General features: G+C 37.6%; 1 protein-coding gene across 1 annotated transcript; it reads right to left on the bottom strand.

Annotated features, from left to right (window-relative positions):
- Positions 1-11,275: 11,275 nt before the first annotated feature.
- LOC140233410 (NFX1-type zinc finger-containing protein 1-like) lies at positions 11,276-19,112 on the bottom strand. Its single transcript, XM_072313516.1, has 3 exons — positions 14,827-19,112; positions 13,070-13,172; positions 11,276-12,193 (listed from the first exon to the last, which is right to left on the bottom strand). Exons 1-3 carry the CDS (start codon positions 19,110-19,112, stop codon positions 11,276-11,278), a joined length of 5,307 nt encoding a protein of 1,768 aa, XP_072169617.1.
- Between the last annotated feature and the right edge of the window lie 5,862 nt (positions 19,113-24,974).

Raw genomic sequence — 24,974 nt, forward strand, 5'->3', positions numbered from 1 at the left:
AGGTTCCCCCTTTACGGAATTCCTGGATCCGCCCCTGTGACGCATGCATTTACATTGATCAGCCACATTCACATCGAGTACCATTAGGCTTTCTACCTACATCTGACCATACAGATTACACAGAGAGCTGGAATGAGGGCCATATTCACTTTTTCCTTGTAGGATTCCATCTTCTCTGTCCCCTTAACACAGTAACTGAGTAATGAAATGTAAAGTTGTTGTGCCAATGTGAGTAAAACAAATAAGTGGGAGCTAGCCTATAGACGTAAACATGTGGTGATCGAAATGGACCAAAAGAGGGAATTATTTGGAAACATGATCAGTGACAGATTTGGCTTTCCGTGTGTGTAGTTTCTCCAATGAAATACACATTTTTTTCATAAAACTTGTGTACGTGAAATCAGCACGTTGTAATACAGTAGTATCTTCTTGAAAGTGCTAAAATTGCACTGCTTTATAAATAGTGGCTTGGGCTCCTTGTTTCGAATCCTCAGGCTGCAAATATCTTTCGACAAGATGTTCTACCTACCAATCCCCCCCCCCCTCTCTCTCTCTCTCTTCATGCAAAGTGTTACGGGGCCTACTATCATTGCCATAAAATCCTGCATACCTGTATTTTCTTGTCACGAAGAGGTACTTTTATGCTGGTCTTCGCAATATCGTCTCGCTCCCGGCCTGTTTTCACATTGAGTGAATTTCGCAACATGTCCAGCAGAATCGGGGGGGGGGGGGGAGGGATTTCGGTAGAATGTGACGGGAGGTGTTTTTTTTTTTTTCTTCTTTTGCTTCAAAGGTACTGTTCACTATTGGGAGCAGTGGTATATCGAAAATTCGATTTGATGATATTGCAAATGTTTTCAATAAATATTTTATAACTATTGGAGAAGATATTGCTCAAGAAATTCCCAATACTGATAAACATTTTACTGATTTTTTGAATCAGCATAATACACATTCTATATTTTTTACTCCTACCACTAGGTATGAGGTTATTGATATTGTTTCTGGTTTGAAAAATAAAAAAAGTGCAGGTTATGATGATATAAGGAATATGATTTTAAAAGGAGCTATATATTGTGGATCCTTTGGTGTATATTTTCAATTTATCAATGTCAAATGGTCAGTTTCCGGAACAAATGAAAATAGCCAAAGTTATTCCTATATCTAAGAATGGAGATAACTTAGATATTAGTAATTACAGACCTATTTCTTTATCATCTTGTTTATCAAAAATCTTAGAAAAAATTACATATAAAAGAACAATGAATTTTTGAAGACGCATTGTGTTCTAACAAACTCCCAGTTTGGTTTCCGAGAAAAGCATAGCACTTCTCATGCATTTTTTCATTTCATTGACAAAGTAGCACATGCTTTAGATAATCACTCTCATTTGATCGGTATCTTCCTGGACTTCTCCAAGGCCTTCGACACTATTAATCATAATATATTGCTTTATAAGTTGTCCCACTATGGTATACGTGGGAAGGCCTTGGAGTGGTTCAGGAGTTATCTAACTGATCGTAAACAGTATGTTTCAATAAACAATTATAACTCTGATATGAGAGAATTAATTTGTGGCGTGCCACTGGCGTGCAACAAGGTAGAATATTGGGGCCGTTGTTGCTTATTGTTTATATTAATGATTTTTGTGCTTCCTCCCAAGTGTTATCATTCATACTTTTCGCCGATGACTCTGAGGCTGCAAATATCTTTCAACAAGATGTTCTACCTACCAATCCCCCCCCCCCCCGCCCTCTCTTCATGCTAAGTGTTATGGGGCCTACTATCATTGCCATACAATCCTGCATACCTGTATTTTCTTGTCACCAAGAGGCACTTTCATGCTGCTCTTCGCAATACCGTCTCGCTTCCTGTTTTCACATTGAGTGAATTTCGCAACATGTCCAGCAGAATCGGGGGGGGGGGGGAGGGATTTCGGTAAAATATGACGGGAAGTGGATTTTTCTTCTTTTGCTTCAAAGGTACTGCTTACTATTGGTAGCAGTGGTTTGAGTGTTATGTTCGAGTTATTATATTTGATGCATATGTGTAGGTCAGTTGTATAACAAAACATCTTACTATATAAAAAAAAAAATCGCAATAAAGCCCAAACTATTAGAAGATATCACTATTTTTCTCAGTGAGCCATAACTGTAGACGATTTATTGTAGAAACAATCTTATTATAACTGATATTCACATTTTGCATGTTCAACAATACATACAACATTTATTATTCTGATTACTGGTAACATTTTACATTGGTTGTTTCTTTCCGTAACTCACATCTTACAACTATTTTTAAGCACTAAACCTGGGATTTTGTTTCATTTGCAAACAAATAGTAAATAATACCTTAAAGATTCGTATGGTTGGCTTGCAACATTAAAGGGGATGGCTAGTAACTGATCAATGGGAATCAGTGGGAATGCTGGGGGATGATTGTTCCAATCGTTGTGGGATTTATTTAAGAGTACATTATCTATTTTTGTGTGAAAATTGTTTGTTTCAGAATGGTCTCACATTCAAGTAATGTGCAGTTTAATGTATCCAGGTTAGCATGCCTGTACAGTGACTGGGCATTAAACTGCACAATACTTGAATGTGAGACCGTTCTGAAGCAAATAATTTTCACACAACAATAGTAATATAATGTACTCGTAAATGAATCCCACAAGAATTGGAACAATCATCCCCCAGCATTCCCATTGATTCCCACTGATCAGTTACTAGCCATCCCCTTTAACATTACCAGGTTTCGAGTACATGTACTTTCATCTTCTGAGCGTGTGAGTTGCGGCATGCACCATTTCGTTGAAACACCGTTAGTAAAATGCGTATACAGTGATGCAGTCGTTGACAAAATAGATTTAGAATTTTTCGCCTTTTCTTTCTTCACTTTTTCTATTTTTTCGTATTTTCCTTTTTTCACATTTAGCGAATATTGCAATATTTCTGACTCACCGAACGGGCGTATTGCGCAAGACAGAGAGTATTACACAGAGCGAGAACATAATAGGAAGTGAGCAATGTTTCACCTTCGGACTCTTTAGTTCTATTTGTATCAGAGCAATGATCTGACGAGCTTCAGACACGCAACAATGACATATATATATTATGTATATATGTAGGCCCTATATGTATGTATATATATATATATATATATATATATATATACATATACACATAATATGCATGTTATAAAGACACAGATATATGTATACACCTATAAAGAGCTTGCTTCCAACAGGCGCTAAATCCATCATTTTTAAATGGGTTTAGCGATGGATCGTCACTCTAATGAATTTCATTTTCCCTTAACTAGTAATATTTCCACACTGTCTGTATTCACATTTGCTGGTCCCAAAAAATGGAATAATCTTTTTGATAGTTTAAAGGACTAGTATAATATTGGTGGAGATGGGGATTTGGCTTTTTTACTTCTTGCGAGATATCAAGAAACCACTTGTGAAATGGTACAGAATTCAAGCTTATTTGACGAAAATCAGTTTTAGAATGGCCGAGACATAAAAAAAAAACAGAGTAAAACAAAGCAATCGTAATAAAAAGGTGGGTCCCATCTTTTACATGTTTTTTTTTTTTTATGATGGCTCTGTTTTGGGTATCTCAGCCATAAAAAAGATAATAAAATTGGCCATTCCAACAACCGAAAAGTTAGAAACCTGAGGTTAGGTCTCAACCAAAACTGTATGATTCCTTTAAAGGCGGCCCCAAATTCAAGTTTGTTTTTTCATAATCAATTCGAAAAAAAGTGTTATTATCTATAGAGATTTATCTGAGTTCCGTCATTAAATTCAAGATTTTTTGAATAACAACTATGAAGTCATAGAATTTTGCTTATTCTTTAATGGTTGCAAATAAACAGTAACATTAAACTTCATTTTTTTTTTCTAATCAAGCAATTGCTCAGCGGCCCCAACCACCCCTTAATTCTTGTTACATTATAGTCACCTACCTTTCAATGTTCACACCAAGTGACTAGTTTCTCTTGGCCAAAGATTGAGATATTGAAGGTTACGATCTTAAACTTCGCGATCTTAGCTAGTGGAACCGCGACTTTCTCTTCCTTCTGTACTGCATGACAGCGACTAAGTAGGCGCGGTCACACGGGCAACAGATCGGGAAGTTTGGAGGTTGAGGAAATATCCGTTGGAGTGGGAAGTTTCGCGAGAAGTTTGCGGTCACAGTGGCAAAACTTCGAAATCTTAAAGATCGCGATTTTAAACTTTCCGATATTTTGCCAGTGTGATCGCGGCTACTGTGGGTACTTTGTCTAGAGTGTTTGTTCAAGATTAGTTAGTTCTCCTTGTTTGTTTGTTTCGTATTTCCTCTTTTTATATATAATATTAGCTTAATTATGTGACTTGTTGTATTACGTGGGGATGCACCCTACAAGCATTGCTTTTTAGCATTTCTCCTCGTTCACAGCGTTATCGTATACTTTCAATATTTCACAAACGTATACAGTCATTTTGTTCATTTGATTGAACCTATTTATTCATGTATTCAATTTCCGCAAATTATTGTTGTGTTTTTGTTGGAAATGGAAAAATAAATAAGGTAACAGAGCAATAATGTCTTCATTCACTGGGTTCTTAGCTTCAGAGAATGACAATTGTTCAAGTAAATTAAGAAAATATACCAAGAATGATAAAAAAACGGCGTTACCACGAAAAAAAAAACACTCATCAATAATGCTCCCCTTATCCATCGGTTTCAATAGGGCCAAAACATTCACATCACATGGAAATTATATGGAATCGTGAAATTATTTTTACAACCTTTGATAAACAGTGGTGATACTTTCAGCAACTGTCAGACTCTACATACAGAGGACAGACATGTTTTCATAAAAGTACATAATCTTCACCTGTAATCCAGTTTAAATTCTCTAGAAACTAACTAAAATTCCAAATAAACTGGATTCTCTCTCATTTCTGTGAACAAATCCCCGCTATGGTGCTTGCAATGAACTGTAGAAAGAACCTGATCAAACATTTACTTTCTGAACTTGGTCAATGTAAGTGAATATATCTTTATCTGTTTTTATTTTGTTGTGATTTGTTTTTTTTTTCTTTGTTAATCTTGTCACCAAACAAAAGTTTGGCAATGGGTTTGATAATGGGCGATCTAGGGTTCAGCAGACTAGGAGGCGAAATCAAAGAATTCAAGACAAAATCAAGAAAACAAGAAAGATAAAAATCAACACATATTAAAGGAAATCAAACAGTGAAGCATCAAATACATTGATCTATTTTCTCCGCTAGTTTATTGCTTTTCAACATAGAGCATAAAATCATAACATTCATGGTGAAACCATACCATCTTTTTGTTTTCACCTATATTCAAGCTGAACCACGTAGATTGTGATTGGACCAACATTGAGCGACTATCTATACTTGAAAGAGCTTATAACCAGTGACCTGGTAGCTTCCGTCTCTTTGTGGCGTTCTGTTCAACCAAAAATCTGATATGCTTTCCACTGCTCTATCATGGGAGCCTTAAATTGCAAAGCTTTAAAATGACACTTATAGGTAGAACTCGATGCACACAAAGAAACTAAATCAGCTTTTCAACGGTATATACGATCTTAACCGTTTTATAGTCTTTATTTTGCTGGTGTTCATTGTACTTTCAAGTGCATTATAAACATTGTATTTCATTATACTGTACGTAAGATATTAGTACTGCGTACATAATCATTGTACTTAACTTTGATGAAGTCAAAAACAAATGATTTTTTTTTTTCATTTTTACTATTTCAGTATAGTACAAATAATCAATTATGACCACTTTCTGAAATATACACATTGTTCATAATAATTCATGGCTGATTTTGCACATGAAAGGAAAGCAAATCATTGTTACAGAGAACGGAGACATAATTTTTAAAAAAGTCAAGATATCATATACCATACTGGAGGATCCCCAGTGAGCGGAGCTAAATATTGGGGCCTCGTGCACAAAGAAATAAATAAACAGTTTTAACCAACTATCGACTTACCTAACTTCAACAACAAAAACAAATTATTTCACACAACAAAACATACACGGTCACGTATACACAGGTGATGCTAAGAAAGAAAAACAAAGAAGGGGATAACAATAATGAAAGTTGGTGAGAAAGAACAGGAGAGAAAGAAATAGACTCCTCGTTCTCTGTACAATAATACATTGTACAAATACAACACTATTGCAAGTGCATTCACCCTGTTGCCAGGTAACGGCTGGGTGAGCAACTGAAGTCCTCTGTTGTATAAATGGCTCTTCTCTAAATCAAGGCTTAAACATTTTACAACTGTAATATAAGTTTGAAAAGTACATAATTATGAAAATACGCAAAAATTAATCATATTCATACCAATCTTCTCACAAATTTCTCGATAAAATTTGCAAAACAAATTACTGACTAAAAATAGAAATAATAGTTACCTCTCATCGGTAGCATGTCCTTCATGTCAGTGATGTCATTGTACTCACAAAGAATAGATACCAGTAAAGAACAGCGTTTACAGGAGAAAAACAAACATCGCTTGTCAGTCGTTACTTTTAGCACTTCATATGCACGCTAATGTCTTCTGCTTTAGTAGCTAGCAAATAAACCGTATGCATTACTAACCTTCACACACCACGACCAACTTGTATTCAATTTCACAGCAAACGTGTAATAATCTATGGGTACCAAATCTACAGAGGCACAGTTAAGGATAAGGGGACATTCCGGACGATTTTCATAATTTCACATCATGTAGTACATAAATCGACAGCTCCACATATAGATTCGTGGAATTTATTTTGGTTATTGAGCAGAGAAACCAAAAAAATTGAAAATCTTAAACAAATTACACTGAACAGTTTTGATGACATCAGAGCCTCATATATTTCAGAAATGTAGCAGTGTAATTCCATTACAATACCGCTTGCTCAACAAGTTAACCTGTGAAAAGTCTATGCATGTCTTCTTCTTTTGTTCTGCTTCCTCTAGCCCCAATTCATGCGTTCTTATTGTGAGGCTGTCATGTCATCATCCTGGCTTGTTCATTACAATTTGTTATAAATTTTGAAAACATTCTCATTCCTTATCCCAATCACTATAAATTCTGAAACTCTGTACTCAGTTTGGCTAATTTATAGTTGTTCAAATGTAAATGTCTGAAAATCATACGGAGGTCCCCTTAAAGACCTTCACCGCATGGGGCAAAGGATGTGGAAAAAATAGATAAGTAGATTTTCTATGCACCTTTTTTTTTAACTCTCATTCTCATTTTTTTTTTTTTCATTCAAGTGACCAAGTGGCCAAGTATGCATATTATTTGTTGCTTATCAGCCACAAATGATAATCATACTTGGCCATTTGAGCGGTTATTCTATCTAGCTGGCAAGAAAAACTTCAGCAACAACGACAACAACAGCAACAACAATGACACACAGCTATTAAAGGTACATACAACAGATGAAACAGAGGCTTATGTTGCTCGCAGACAAAGTAAATGAAGTGAAAGCTCCTCTGGATCTTTCGTCGTGTCCGTGGTTACAGAATTTTAGTAGCAAATTTTCACTGTTGTAACATAAACACAGTCTGTAACTTCGACAATGTGACATATGGGGAAAACACACTGAAATCATTAAAGTGATAGTCACTTGCACTCTGCAATCATTGTTGTAAATTCTTGAAACTTTAGAGTTAGTGGACTACTTGAGTTTTGGGGTAGGCATAATGCGTCGGTTCACTGTTTCAACCAGTATAGATTATAACAACATCAAAGCATCTCGTTTTTAAGCTCTTTGTCACGCTTATGGTAATAGATACAATGTTTACAATAATTTTACCTCGGTATTTTGACAAAGTCTCACTAATATAAGTCAAGATCTAAACATGTTCAACATAAAAAAATATATCTTCAGATAGTGTATGCATTTATATCATACATAGTATACATGCACCAAATACACTATCCGTATATACAGTATTTTGGACAACTCCTGGATCATGGAACAGAAATGAGTGATGTGCAAAGTACATGACGAGAGAGAGTCAGGGTATCCATCTGAGACAACGATGAGTAGTCTAGTGGTTCACATCAGTTTCATTAGTCATTATTTTAGGCTCTACAAATTTTAAACATCCGCGTAAAAATCTCCTATTATTTAGTCGTGTTCAGCAACTTCCGTTACTGCGTTACCTCCCGGCAGAAGGGCTCTAAAAGCTTGTACGACATAAACTTGCCAGGGTCCTTCTGCCGGCCAAGCGACAAATTTCCTCAATATGATATCGCACATTACTTTCCTACAATATCTTTGAACAAAATCATTGGATCGAGAGATATATCCATATTTCATATCTATCATGGTACAAAGTGAACACATCCAAGTTTAGAACATTAGAGCTTATATGAATAGTACAGTCAATATAATTCAAAACAGGACACTCCATCATATTTGTAATGGAGTACCAGCTGTAAAGTAATTGTATGCAAAGTAGTGGATATAGTTTGACTATTGCCTGACATTGATATGACATGAGGAAGGGAGAAACATTAGGCAATGTGTCAATTATGTCGAATAAGATTTGATAATTTTTCCGGTCCCCTAGGAATGAAAGACAGAGCCGGCAAGTAAAAAAAAAAAATATGAGTGAGATTTTCATGACTCGGCGCGCGCACATGCGAGCGGGGAGGGTGTGGGAGGGGGATGTTCCCCCTCCCCTCCCACGGTGGATAGCTTTTTCAGTTTTTAGCTCTTAATTTGATTTGATTTTTTTCAAATACATCAACTTACTGCAATTTCATTAACAAAGTACAAAATAACGGTAGTATACTTTCAACAATTATCATCATTTTCATCAATTATAGAATACATCTGTAATATGATTCCATGAGTAACGTCTTAATAATTTGCATACAGAACAATTGTCAAGAATAAGCATAAAGCTTGACTGTTTGGCAACTGATAACAAATAACATCGTAATGAAGAAAACCTAGAGGGTCCAACATGATGCTCGCGGAATAAGGGTTAGAGAGAGAGAGAGAGAGAGAAGAAAGGAAGGGGAGGAGATGATAAAAACCTCCCAATACTAGTCTCGCCAGATCAACTCGACATACCTATATACCTTGACACATACATACATGCACATATTTATATTAATAAGTTACAGTGATGTGTTCACATAATAAGTGTTGCTTTTGTCATGTATAAGTTACATTCAATGAGAAAGAGAGAGTAGGAGAAGAAGACGAAAAGCAACCATCTACACAGCATAAATTTCTATGTGCCCTTTCAGGGCATGACGTTATAGTGAACCATGATTTGCCCGACATGACATGAATAATGAACAACAGAAAAGGAATGAATCCCAGTGGATCAGAGGAGCACATTATACTGAAGGTGCATCCGCACGCGCAGAGACCGAGAAAGAAATACACATAATAGATACAACAATTAACAAAGAATTAGTCGTTTAGTGTTTCTACAGAAAGTACCACTGACACTGTTAATGGCGCAATCTGTTGCATACTAAAGTGACTATTTTTTACTTATTTTGGAAGACAAAAGGGAAATATACCTTTAATTGCAGCTATCACTTTAATACTTGAGCTATGGTCCCGATGCATGAGAAAAATGGGTGCCATGCGTGTGATCGTGAGACGGACCATAAATGCGTGAGTCTCACGCAGAATGCGTGAGACTTGGTAGCTCTGGAAAGAACTTAGAGAAGAGACGGGGAAATGTGGAGAAGGAGAAGCATGATGCACATATACAAATACGGGCAAACAACATGTACAATATTACTAACATAAACACAATGCACGCATGAAAGTAATAAACATGTGTATTAAAGGTATTCCGATTGCTGCCAAAATAATGTACGACATATATGACATTTCGTTTTTCACTTTTACATTTGCATTGCTCTATAACCTTTTTTTCAGTTAACAGGCATATTGGTAGGTAATGAGCGCTATAAACAAGAGCTGAGTGAACAGTAAGGCCTATCACACACACACACAAAAAAAGACATGTTTATGCTAAAGACATAGAAAGCATAGAAAGACAACTGACGAACATTTTTGCTACAAAAATCTAGGTGGCTGAGAGAGGAAGGGGTGCACACTTTGCACAGGTCCTCGGCATACATTTGAAGTAAGTATTGTTAGTCACTGGTATTTTGGCAGTAACGTCATACAAACAAACACTAAAGAATGTTAGCTGAGAATTGACCGCAATAGACATAGAATGACAGACGAAATGGCAGGGTACTGCATACTAGTACTTCTTAGGTGGTTAGTATCGACAAGTATGCAAGTACAACTGTATAAATACCTCGCACACTGAAAAAAAAAATCATGATGTCTAATAAATTCATCGACGTAAACACTGATATCAATATATATAGAGGCAAAAACGGCGATTGCTTTGACGCACACCACTACTGGGGTGTTATTGTCCATCACTGGCAAAACGCACTTCAATACACGCACACGCGCACAAAGATCGTATACAAGATTCATTTCTTGGTGTGCATAACAGATCGAAGAGCATATTCTCACCCAAGAAGTGGCTTAAATGAATGAACTTTCACTAGACTCTTGTACATGTACTAAATTTTCATCGGATTTTCCTATGTTTGACGCACAATGCATGATACATATGATATCAGCATTGCAATACATCTCTTTTCCTGGTAGAAGGCATATGAATGTTGGTAAAGACAGAGTAAATCTGTGATGGAACTGAACTAGGTGATAGCATTTTAACAAGACACGCTTCCCTTTACGATCATCACAAAATTATAGGAAAGGCTAAACATGAAAAATCGGGAAAGTGAGAAAGATTCTTGTAAAACTGATATGATGTGATAGATGGAGGCAGTAATCTTATATTTGAGAACACAGACAGAATCACAAGGTCTTTAAAGGAAAAAGGCTACTCTTGACAAAGGAAACGTAGATTGGATTTTGCGAGTCTTGATTAAAATCACAGATACCCCTAAATATTGCATCTTCAGCAAGTCCATTAAAATGAATAGGGGAATGAGGACATCATAAAAAAACACAAATACTATATCTAATTTCTTTCTATTATCAAATCAAACATTTCATTTGATTTGAAGATTTGCATATCATTATGTGCTACCAGTCCATTCATCTCTTGCTGTACTCCTTCTTACCCTGCAATCAAGTATTTTGAAATGTCTCTTCATTCAGAGTCGTTATCATAGGATATCGCCCCGTCAAATTAAGTTTGCCATGTTTGCCTATAAATCCGGCCATGCCGCGTGGCGAGCCCCTTCCATTTTGCGTGCCAGACAGTTGTCTGGTCTGAATGCGTGGAACCGACCTCCTGTTGTGCTGCTACAATCCGGACAGGTGCTTTGAACCGTCGCGCCACCGCACTCCCCAGTGGCGTAGACATGTCCCTGTGGACACTTGAACCAGTTTCCCTCTGACAACCCTACGGCGGAGACGATTTCTTTCCGATCAGCTCCTGTGACGCCAAGACCCCCGGATTTGATGTCTATGATTTTCAAGAGCTTCCTTATTTCTTTCTGTTCTGCCGCAGTCAGATTCGTCCCGGCAAACAACAAGAGCTTCGCCTTATTCACTTCTTGAACAGCAGCTTTTGTGTGTGCCGTCGGTATGGTCGTCACTAGCTCGAGCAGTCGGAGAGCGAAACTGAACCTCGTGGTTTCGCAGGTTGCGTCTGTTACTTGTTGTGGCGACATTCTCGCGATATCCCCTCGGCAGAGCCAAACCCTCATTACAGCTAGATCTGCTCTCAGTGATGCAGCAAGTTCTTTTTCTTCCGCTGGCAAATGAAGCAAATAAAGTTTCTGCTCAATCTCCCTCAGCTCCTTCAAAAAGGAAACTCTGTTCTTCACGGAATAGACTTGTTCCCAGCTCAGGCTGCAGGTCTCATCCACGGATTTGAGGAAGAGTTGAGCAACCTCTTTCCGGGGGAAGAGTGTCAGTTCTTTGGCAATGGCCAACATACTCATTACCTCGGTCTCCTGGGTCAGATCGCGTGTGAGTTGTTGACGAGTGAACTCGATGTCTTGTTTCTCACCGCACGCCTTCAATTTTACAACTTCGACGTTGTTCAGAGCTTGTTTGATTGCATTACCATACCGCAAATTGTGCCTGATTGGTATCTTGCAGCGTGGACAACCCTTCAGCTGTTAGAATCAAACAAGGAATAGGAACACGTTGGTTGGCATTGTTGTTCCTTTCAGACTTGACGTTCATTGATTAATCCTCCCCAAATGACATTTGCTGATTTCATTTATGTTTACATCATTGTTACAATTCATTTTGAAGCACCCTAATAATGTTAAAATAATAAAAAAAAATACAGGAAATGAACTCATCATAACAGAATCTTTAAGGATATTGTTGTTATCAAATCTGCCCAAGAAATAAACAGATAAGCCAGAGTTCCTGTAAGGGTGTATGGGGATTCTGTCCTTCAAATAATCAAATAAATTTTCATCATAATAATTATGACAATAATGTACCATAAGATTCACAATTGTTTCTTTTACTTTTAATAGTGTGGCATTTCTTTGTGTTGTAATATGAATCTATCACTATCACTTTTGTATCTTAACCCCTCACATCACACATTTATTTGTATAAATGAGGTCCGCAAATAGTAGTACAAGCCAGAAAACTTTTTGATCCAGGTATTCATTGTCGAATGCAAACACATCTTCCTACACCCTGTGTTTAAGTCATGGACTTCTCTTCGTGCAAAGAATTAGGCTCTCCTACGTATTTTAATCGTGAATGATCTGTTTGAAATGCCATTTAGAGATCATAGTACGTACATTACCAAAATTCTTGAACTTCTATCATACTGGCATACTTCATTCTCTCTTTCCTCTTTCTTGTACAAGAGTATCGGACTGTATACCCGACCGCATTATAGGCATATTACCATGATTGCAGTCAACAATGCTGATATCTAATACGTTTGCATGAACCAAGTAATGTGTGTTAATGGTTGATACATTTTTATTTATCCGACTTCCTACAATCTACCTACAACTTACCTGAATACTAACAGCACCTCCGGGGGTATCACTGTCGAGCGTCATCCAGCGATCAAGTGTTGTAACTTCGATCACGTGACCACAGTCATCCAATTCAACGAACCTATACAATGCGTATTAAAGCATATTCCTTCCTATTACTTCAAGACCTACCCCCTCCTAGTCTTTGTCTTTTCGTTCTTGCTGAAACACACACAATTAACATTAACAGATACTTACTTCTCTGTTTTGTCTCGTTTTTCACCACTATAAAAACCGAAAAAACTTTTGCCTTTTTAAAGAAAATCTCTCTATTCTACAAGGAAAACATTTCATATTTCATCTAATTGACAAAAAATACAAAAAAGTCTGACTCCACTTTAATTTCCTGATATCGTCCCCAAAGGCTCACTCAATGTGAGCCCAGTGATTTGCATGAAATCAAACTAAATTGTCAGATATGTTTGACCATGTCACAATGCAAACATTTCAAGTGTGAATTCAACACCGAGACCTCAAGCAAAAACGAAATGAAAAAGATTACCATTTGAATATCTAATTTTTACATTTTCACATTTTTCTGTATTTTGTAGAATATCTTTTGATTCATGAAACTGGACGTTTTATTGATATTTTTCTAAGTAAAATCAACACAATTATAGCCAGGTCTTATTTGAGAGCCACATCTTTTCAAAGGATGTTCGAAATTCTCTTCGTTTCATTCACTTTGAAAATGTGATCTCTACACACTAAACCACAAGATGAAAACAACCATGCTTACATTTGAGGCAACATATTATATCGCTTCTTTCCAACTGATTAAGTATAGTCAATAGGATTGTTGATCTCAAGTAAACTGTTTCCTGTAATCACGACGTTTTGAAAATATGCACTTAAGCTGAACAGGAACTTTGTCTAAAATGTGGCGTGCACAGCGTATGCCAACATCATGTAGGCTAAGCCACTTTCAAAATCTTCGTGTCTTCGACACGAATTTTTCTACTCCTATTGTCATTTTTATCAAAACCCCACGTTTAAAGTAATATTTTTTCGTATCCCACCTAGCCTTCACAGCTTCTATATAAATTGGTGTGGTTGAGACGGTAAACGCCCATGTAGACCACTCAATAGTCACCCATAAATGACAGACAGACCTCTTGATGGTCGAGAACAAAATCCGAAATATATATATATATATATATATATATATATATATACATATATATATATTTCAACCAGACTACTTTTCACAATACAATAAATGTTACAGCTACATGGTGCAATGTGTTTTGACACGCAACTCATAAAATGGTTATGACTCTTCATCCTTAATTCGCATAATCGCGATCGCTTCTTTTTTTTATTAGCCTCAGACGTTTTCTGCCCTAAAAGCTGTACAGCCATATCCTCTGTATATTATTATGTCCTCTGTTAAGGCCACTACAAAGTCAAGCATAATTTGCTATTGATGACGCTCTCGTGCATTTCATTCAATTATATGTCCCTATATGCCAATGTGTGGATCAGTCAGACACTTTATCACACCAACTACTCATAAGATATAATTTGATATTAAGTATTTAATCGTGTCAATTGCCTATGCTTTCTGACGACATTGTCATTATGAACTCACATTGTTGTTTAGCTTTTTACTATCTTTCATGCATTGTTCTCTTGTTGCTTGAATATAATTCAGTGATTATTGGTGATTATTTTCATTACGCACCATCATGTTTAATTGCAAAAGAACAATTGACACCATCTATCAATCAACTCACCGAGAATCTGGTTCATCATCTTCTCCGAAGGATATCTCTGTAAGTTCATCTTTGTTGCAGATTCGGCACAGTTTAGGACAGGGCTCTCCACATAGGCCGATACAAGGATGATTGCACTTCAACATTTTGTCACAAGGGTACATACAAGGACGTCTGTCACAGGGCTCTCCGCATTTCTTCCGGCACTGGAAATGCTTGCACTTCCATGGACATACCTCTGCACATGGCTTACATGATTCGCCACACTTCTTCGTGCAGCGACTGTGCTGACAGTGATTCTCACATACGCGACCGCATGGAGGGCACTTGGTCGCGCATGTTTCTTGGCATGGGTGACCACAAACGAGGATCCGATCACACTTCTGACGACATATTACGTGCAGTCGACCACGGTAACAAGAGCCGCAGGTCCCACTACATCTGTGGCCACAGCTCAGAAGGGCATTGCATCTTTCCGGGCAGGACTCGGGACCAGCCGAGCATTTAACGAGAACTCTGTGTTTGCAAGGCCATGAAGACCTGATAACAAGCTCTTTACACGCTGCAGTGCATGCTTTTCCACAAGTGGATTTACATGGATGACCACAAGCTAGATTTAGGGGACATGGGTGATGGCATGTGACGTCTTCCAAAAGCTGATAGCACATTGCAAATTGCAAATGGCCACACGGAAGCTTTCTGAGTTCAAGTTCGGTGCACGGATTGTCACACGTGTCGAAGCAGCGTTTCCGACAAAGGTGGCCAACATCACAAATGACCTTTGTGCAGGGTTGCATGCATTTGTACTTCTCATGCTTCTTATCTGTTGGATGACACCGCAATCTGCATGTGTGACCGCATTCAAGGCGTGCATCACAGGGCAGTGTACAACCACCTTCAGGCACATTTTCAAAGTCCTTCGCTGTGGCCACGCGCGTTTTGGTTTCAGGATGATTTTCACACTGCAACTGCAAAGTCCTTCCAATGTTGCCCGTCGTTTGGAGACACTTTACAACGTCCTTCCACAGACCCGTTCCGGTCCTGCATTCTGCAAGAAGCTTGAAGTTTCCAATGCAGTATAGACCCTTCCTAGCTCTAGACAGTGCTACACAGACTCTGTTGTCGATCGTAAGGAAGCCGGCGCTCCCCTTTGCGTTACTTCGAACAAGGGACAAAAGGATTATGTCATTTTCTTCTCCTTGAAAGTTATCGACTGTAGTGACCCGTATACCCTTGAAATCACTGCCTATGGCCTGCCTCTTGAAATTAAACAGTTGGCCGGTGTACGTAGTCAGAATGGTGATCTGTTCGGGCAGATATCCTTGTTGAAGGAAATATCGGCAAAGCGCCACCATAAACCTTACTTCATGAATATTTGCATGGCTCTTCGTTTCGTCATTTCTAGAGTCCTCGGCTTCTTCATGCTGAATGAAAAATAAGTTCTTTGTCACCCCTCTGATTTCCTCAAAGTGCTTGACGGAGCCATGATCTTTTAGGTTTGGATAAAACCTGGGTAGCTTCATTAGACGAGATATTTCTGGACGCATCCTATGCTGCAGGTTAAGTGTGTGGCACGGAAATTGGTTTTTTATCATTCGCTCGAAGAGAGAAATGTCAAGATGATAGTCTGTGGCTAGTCTGTACACAGTTGGATTTGGCCGCAGCTGTTGATGATCTCCAATCAAGACAAGATGCTGGCAAGACTCCGTTAGTGCTGTAATGATATGGGCCTCTAAGACTTCTGCCGCTTCTTCGACGATTACGATACGTGGCTCAATGCGCTGGAGTAACGAACGGCACCTGGCTGCACCAGTTGTTGTCATGCCTATTACAGTGGCATGTCTAAGGATTTCAAAGTCCTCCTGGCTGCGTGCTTCTCTTAGCTCTTGACAAAGATCGGAGAACTTTCGCTGTCTGTGAATCAATATCCTGTGTGACTCTTGTCTATACCTGTGGATCCAGTAGCGGTAAAGTCGCCAACGATTTCTGCTCCCTTGCACTTCCCACACATTATCAATCCTCCTCGCCTCATCGTCAGTCATTCTTTCAGTACTCCGAAGATTTCTTTGCATTTGTCGCTTTCGTTGTCTCTGCGTGCGACGATCCACTTGCCATTCCTCTGCTCGATGAATATCATCGAGGTCGTTCAAGTGGAAGGCCAGTGAATCGTCCTGGCTGCCAGTATCGCTCCTCAGAGTTATGGTCTCTTGGGGATCGTCTATGTCCAGTGCTCTCATTTTTTCGAGGATGTCAGCTTCTTCAAGAATGTTGAATTGGCCCTCATCATCTACATCGGCCGTATCTTCATCGATGGGCTCGGCTTCGTCTCCGAGACACTTGTCTCCTCCAGCTGGCATTTGGTCTTTGGTCAGATTGAGATTCATATCTTCCAAAAGCCAGTTGACAAGCAGAGAAACACCATGCCCTTGAGGGAAATGCCTTGATGTAAGGCTACTGTAGTGATACTTATCCATGAATGGCGACAGAACTCTCTCATGAAGAAGTCCTCTTTTTGTTGCATTTGTCTTGTCCTGTGAAATCGTCAGTTCCTTCCCACGGCATTCGATCTCCCTTCGAACTTGACCTATTCTTCGGTTAATGCAACGCGACTTGTTTCTCTTAGAATATCTCAATGAGTTCAAATTGAATCGTTTCAAAACTTCGCTTGAACTTCTACCGCCAACTCGTACAATGCCCTCGCAGTTGTATTCGGCCACTCCTCCCAAGAATTGATCCAGCGCATGGTTTGTGTAACACACAAGAAGAATTGGTTTGTTTGAGGAACATCTTTTCACATCATCACGCAATTGTTGAGGTTTCTTCCAAATACTCTTGTTTTTAAGTAACGTGTGGACAATTTTAAGTCCTATGTACGTCTTTCCTGTTCCAGGAGGTCCTTGTATTACAGCCATCTCTTGAGTAAGAGCTGCTTTCACTGCCTGAAGTTGTGATTCATCCAAGCCTGTGTTTACCACTCTCTGCCAGTCACGATTATCCAGGATTTTAGATGCTTTCAATCTTTTCTTGATCGCACCAGCGTTTGGGATTGAATCCGACACAAGTGGCGATAGGTCATACTCAGTCGTTCTGTCTTGGCCCATGTAGGCTGGGGGCCGAACTGTGCTTGACACGAAAAGGATATAGTCAGGGAGCGGCAGGGTCTCTTCCGTGACACTTTGAAGTCCCTTGAGGACGTGTCTGTATGCCTCAAAGTAAGCGGACGACTCAGCCATCACGAAGGTTTTATCGGAGAAAATTTCCACGATTTCCTCGTCACGTTCAAGTTTTATTTCTACGAACCCCCTTCTCAGATCCTCTGGTGATCTGTTGGCAACTGTTCCAAAAATCATTGTCTTGAAGTCATCTGGTGTCAAAATTACAAGTGATCCAAAGATCAGTCGCTTCGAAGCCTGCCAGCGAATGCCTTTTAGTCTTGATTCATCAAAGTGCATTCGGAAAACTACCCCTGTGTGCATGTAAACCGGCTCCTCTAATGTAACGTCGTAATATAGACGAATGTCTTGTGCTCGTTTGTTGTGCTTTCCTGGTCCTGCTGCCTCTAAGTTGTATTCGCTGATTCCTTCCCTGAGAGGATGTATGAAGTCTTCACGTAGGAGCCGAAACTGCACATCCAGATAATGATCCGCGTCTTCGTATTTACCCTTTACAATGTTTGCTCGAAGGTACGTTCGGACCGATGAATCTGTCACTTCCTCTGAGGTGGGAAGTACGCAGATGTCACGAAAATTATCCGGGGGAGGTTCAGTAATTTCAATGGGACCTCTAGCTCTGTCTTCCCTCTCCTTATCAATTGCGGCTTGGAAGTCTCTCAACACGGTCACATCCCTTCGAACCTCTTCATCTACTTTGATGCCTTTCTGCTCGATATATCCGACGACATCGTTGAGGAGTGTTGACACCACCACCAATTCTCTCCAGTAAGTTGGGCGACGTTGTTGTATCTCACAAAGCACTTTGGCGATATCGTGTATACTTCTCGGTAGCTTCTTTATTCGACTCTTATCACGCTCTTTCCTCATCGAGACGAGATGTCGCGTTAAATGCTTGGTCAAAAACGGGGACCTTCCCAACATGTCAATAAGCATAATGATAGTTTGTGAAGCCCCATGTGCTTGTGATACGTGATTCATCACTTGGAAAAGCAATGACACCATATCGTATCGTATGTCCTCCATGTGCAGTAGCTTTTCAAGTCTTTCCTTTAGAGAGCTCAACTCAATGGCTGCTTCATCAGGATCTTTTCCCAGCAAAGTCTCTAAGGTCTTGTAGCCCAGTGGTGTCACCATTTTTGTCCTGCTGGAAATTATAAACATCATCTTACATTGTTACAATTGATAGGCCTTTATGCTTGTGCGGTATGTCGCTTGCAGCTTTTTAATAGCCATAAGAATTACAATTCAACACTAACTACATCATAAAAGTCAACGTAGGCGATATATTGATTGGTGGTTTCCAGAAACAAACAAAAAAATATTTAGAAATTTTCAGTCAATAAAGAGCATAACATTGCAAGTAAAAAAAACTGTACATATCACTGATGTAAGGAGTAAAACAAATGCAAGGTGCGAATTGCCGGAAACAATCGAAATGTGCTAAAACTTTGAAAAAGAGTACTTGACAAAACTATATGACAAAGATTTAATGTCATGCTCTTGAGAGATTTTTTTTTTTCAAATCAAACTCAACACAAAATTATATACGAGTGGGGGGATAGGGGCGAATCTTAATTCATAAAAAATCAATTATAATTTATTTCCATCAAACAAAACATAACTTAACCCATTAGTAACTAGAAACCGCCCGAAACAGCCCGTCAGATTACTCCCTAAACCGGTCGAAACTGCCCGCCCCTTCTTTTTTAAAGTTTTAAGCTGTAATTTTTTCATTATTTTCGTGTAGAATATAATGATTATATATAAGAGGTAAAGGTCAACAAAACTATGACACACAAGTGTCTTGGTCAAGTCTTGATAGGCTTGTAAATAAACATAACTTAATAGACAAAAAAAATAAACATGCAGGAATCTGTTTTGCATAATTTAGACAGATGTCGAAGCGAGAGTATTATTGCTGCACCTTCCAGGGAACAATAGGCCATTATGTACGTAATCTTCAGTTACTAAAGGTTTATATAAGATACAATATTGTCTATCTATATTGCTAAACAATTTGAAAGAAGTACAAGTCATAAAGTATAATACGAAATATATGTATGGATGATCATATAACGAGAAAACAATGTACAATTTGCAATGGTACCAAAGACTAAATCAAGCGATGGCAAAGAGTAATCTATACTAAAAGCATAAGAAGCGGATCACCTCCATCCCCCCCCCCAAAAAAAGAAGAAAGCAATAAACCAATGATATGTATAACAATATACATATGACCATAAGGCTTCAAACCCACAAGAGGTCGGAGATTACAATTCTCACAAAAATTATAATTTGGGATGACCGCCTTAGATATTTAAAGTTTGTTTTGCCTACCAAGAAAGTAAAATATTCTCTACCTACTGTCAAACTTTGGTGGCTTCAAAAACAAAGCCGAAATCGGTATCCCTTTACTAGCAGTTTTTCTGGACCATAGATATTTAATACGATATGTATATTTTTTTTCGGGGAGTGGAGAGGGACAGGCGCTGCTTTCGATTCTCATTGACAATTTTGCACAGCACGCCTTAGTGTAAGTGTAATCTTGAAATCATATTTTCTTCCTTTTCTATGAAACTGCACCTGCTCCTCTCTCTAATTTCAATTTTCATCGGTCAGGATGGTCCAAATTTAACAAGTTATATATCATTTTAAAGCTTATACAGCTTACTTATCTAAACTATGTGGAAAAATGAACATTCACTTTGGCTACTTTTTGTGGGTTTTCAGCCAGGTGGTCAATATACATGCTGATGTTGATGATAAAGCATGTCGTAGACAGTAGTTTGCTCTTAAGTATACAAGAAAATGATAAACTTGAATGTTACATTATTGTTTATTAACACTTTTCATTGAGCCGTTTGTGCTGGTATAATATGTGACAAGACAACAATACATACAACGGCACACAGGTAGTCACGCAAATAAAAGAGAATGGACTTATGAACAAAAGACGCAATATTGAAGCAAGAACGAGAATAGAATGACATTACAGCATGCGAATAAGAAGAAGGAGCTAAGGGGAAAGAAAAATGATAAGAAGTGATGTCAGTGAAAACGCCACTCCATCGCAGGACAACTAGTACAAAGCCTAATACATAAGCAATTTAATTATGTAACATAATATGTGGGAAACAATGATTTTGTTAAGCTTATATTCAAGATTATATAAGAGAACTTTAAAGCTGTTATATAAGCTACATGAATGATAGAACTAACAAGGTAGGAGGAGGGGCTGCATTTTATATTAAACAACATTTTATAATTATTTTGTACACACCGAACTTAACTCTATGAATGAAATTTTAGAATCTTTGGTTGTTGAAATAAATATCCCAAAGTTTAGGAATATTTTGATTACATTGATATATAGACCTCCAAACTCCAGCAGTGCATTATTTTTAGAAGCCTTACAGGATCTCATCCATAACCCAACTTTTGTTAATAAAGAATGCTTTGTTTTGGGCGATTTCAATATAGATATTTTTAAATGTCACACAGTAAATGCCTCTCAGAATTTACTTGATAGTATGTTTTCAGCTTCTTTTTGACCACTTATTACTAAACCCACCCGAGTGACAGATAATACAGCTTCACTTATTGATAATATATTTTGTAATATTACGCCTACTCCTAAATCGAATATCATTTTATCAGATATATCAGACCACTTTCCAATTTTCACATCCTTCCCAGTCACCACGAAACCAATTAGTCCCACTAAAGAAGTATTTAGAAAAGTCACACCGGATAACTTACAGAATTTGAAGAATAGTCTGAATGAAGAAACTTGGAGAGAAGTATATAGCACTCATGAAACGGATTTATCATTTGATGTTTTTATGAATATTTTGAATTCTCATTTAGAAAAATATGTTCCTTTGGTAGAAGTTAAACGTGATTATAAAAAGTATCCTAGATCACCATGGATAACAAAATCTCTTCTACGATATATAAATCGGAAAAACAATTGTATTATGCAGATAAAATTAAACGCACTGAACAATCTCATCGTAAATACATTATGTATAAAAACATTCTTACAAGAATATTGCGTTATGAAAAAAAGTATTACGCGGATCAGATATCCTTTTTTTAAGCATGACGTGAGTAAAACTTGGAAAATAATAAACAGTGCTATAAATAAAGAAAATGATAAGTTTTGTATAACAAGAGTTGTTTCTGATGATAAGGAAATAACAGACCCTGTGTCGATTGCAGATACATTTAACCTTTACTTTTCGCAGATTGGACATGATCTTGCTAATAAAATTCCTACTTGTCAAAAGAAATTCTATGAATTTCTTAAATCACCCAACTCTAATTCATTCTTTTTTGATCCGATTATTAGTTATGAAGTAAAAGATACCATTATGAGTTTGGAAGGTAAAAGAAGCTCGGGACCTGATTGTATTGATAACGTTATTTTAAAAAAATATAGCTGAGAATATTGTTGAACCTTTAACTTACATTTTTAATTTGTCATTAAGTAGTGGTGTTGTTCCGCTACGAATGAAAATTGCTAAAGTAATCCCAATTTATAAGAAAGGTAACAAGGAAGATATTAGTAATTATAGACCAATTTCATTGTTGTCATCGTTTTCAAAATTGTTAGAAAAAGTCGTGTATTCTAGACTCCTTAAATTTCTCGATTTTTATGATATCATTTCTGATTCACAATTCGGTTTCCGCAGAGGACATAGCACTTCTCAAGCAATTCTCTCCTTTATTGAAAAAGTAGCCAAAGCAGTAGATAGGGCTCATCACACAGTGGGTGTCTTCCTGGACCTCTCCAAGGCCTTCGATACCATTGATCATAAAATAATACTTCATAAATTATGTCACTATGGTATACGTGGCACGGCCTTGGAGTGGTTCAGGAGTTATCTCTCTGATCGTAAACAGTGCGTTTTTTTATCTGGTCAAAACTCCTGCAACCAATTTGTCACCTGTGGTGTTCCTCAGGGTAGTTTACTGGGACCTCTTTTATTCATTTTGTATATAAATGATATAACAAATGCTTCTAATATTTTATCTTTTGTACTTTTTGCTGATGACTCTAATGTTTTTCTTTCTCATTCAGATCCTCATATTTTGGTGGATTTGTTAAATTCTGAATTAAAGAAATTGTTATGTTGGATAAGGTCAAATAAGTTGTCTATAAATCTTCTTAAAACCAAATGTATATTATTTAGTAATACTTTAAATAATCTCCCTGATAATAAAATATAGATGATATAGTTATAGATGAAGTTGCATCAATGAAGTTTTTAGGTTTGGTTATTGACAATAAACTTTTATGGAAGTCACATATTGATAGTATTTGTCACACAATATCTCGATATATTGGTGTTATTAATAGAGTTAAATATTATTTTCCTATTCCCACCCTTTTAATGTTATATTCAGCTTTGATTTTACCTAATCTGAATTATGGCATCATAGCTTGGGGGAACACACATCCAACATATCTCGACAGACTGTCCCGTCTCCAGAAAAAAAGCTCTTTGAATAATTTGTCATATATCTTGGAGAGTCCACACCGATGTTTTATTTTCTGAACACAAAATTTTAAAGATAACCGATATTTATTATCATTGTCTTGGCCAATTTATGAATAAACTTTCTAATAATTTGTTGCCGTCTGTTTTCACAAGCATGTTTGCGAGAAACCGCTCGTTCCATAAATATCCGACTCGTCACTCAGATGAATTCCATCTGCCTTTAACTAGAACTATGTTTACACAATCTATATTTACATTTGCTGGACCTAAATATTAGAACAACCTTTCTAACAGTTTAAGGACATCTCCAAGTTTAAGTTCTTTTAAGAGTAATCTGAAGAAAAATATTTTGAATAGTTATAAGAATTGATCTAAATATCATTATGAAAATTAATTGTATATTAATCTTATGAAATTGAAAAATCGTGTTGATTCTTTGTTGGTTGCAAAGAAGTGTAAAATCCAACCTTATATTCTGTTGAAATTACAGCTAAGCGGCTCCATTAATTCCACTATCTCTCGTGTCCTTCTATTTTTTTTTTGTCTTTTATCTTCACTCCACGCAATGAGCTGCTTTCTTCCCCCCCCCCCTCTCTCTCTCTCTCTCGTACACACACACACACACACACACACACACATACTTCTTTGTTTCTCTCCTCTCTCTTCCGGCATGACAGCGACTTAGTGTAGGGATTTGTTCAGGGTTTTTGTTTCGGATAAGTTAGGTTATAGGTCTTTTTGTCTTAGTTTCTTTGTTTCATCCATTTTCAATGTTTATCAGTCAATCGATCATATAATTTCTTGTATTACGTGTGGGGGAATGCACCCTACAAGCTCAGCTTTTTAGCATTCCTCCCCATTTCCAACATTTTCCTATACCTACAAGTTTTCTGTAAATTTATCCTTTACTTTGCATAATGAAATTTATGCACTGTATTCAATTTTTGTAATATATTCGTATGTTTTTATTGGAAATGAAAAATAAATGAATGAAGGAATGAATGAATGAATTGCTTACATGAAAAGGTAGGATGTCGCCATCCCCACTCTCAGGAATGTCATAAACGCAAATACGTGTTTACCATTTTCGTTATTGTTATCATTTCTATTGCAAATGCGGAGCATTAGAAGTGCAGTTAGTCCATGGACCAAGACCCGAAAAAAATGGGTTATTGGTACCACCTGAGGTGGCGAAACCTTTTTGCTGTCGTTTTGTTTGTCGGGCATAGATATGCTTATCAAGCTGTGATAGCATTTCCATATGAGTAGCTTAGTCATAATAAATGAATTTTTAACCAATTAATTGGATTTTGGTCTCGTTTTTATATCCATATACTTCTGAATCGAAACTAACCGCTATACAAAGAAGAGCACTGTCTTCTGTATGTCCACAGGTGTTCTGTTGTAAACGCGGTGCGCTTAGTCTTTATTCAAGGTAGCGAAGGGAATATCCAAAGGGTTATGATGTCCACAGCTGTCACGCGGTGCGCTT

This window comes from Diadema setosum, chromosome 9 (genome assembly GCF_964275005.1).
Source record: "Diadema setosum chromosome 9, eeDiaSeto1, whole genome shotgun sequence".
NCBI classification, from domain to species: Eukaryota; Metazoa; Echinodermata; class Echinoidea; order Diadematoida; family Diadematidae; genus Diadema; species Diadema setosum.

Bases quoted from the DNA above. Each gene is read 5' to 3' on its own strand.
- LOC140233410 (XM_072313516.1), bottom strand. From the start codon at position 19,112: ATGGTGACACCACTGGGCTACAAGACCTTAGAGACTTTGCTGGGAAAA. The intron at 13,173-14,826 runs GTGAGTTGATTG...CGCATTGTATAG, and splicing joins GATGATGAACCAGATTCTCG to GTTCGTTGAATTGGATGACT. The intron at 12,194-13,069 runs GTAAGTTGTAGG...TGATTCTAACAG, and splicing joins GAGGTGCTGTTAGTATTCAG to CTGAAGGGTTGTCCACGCTG.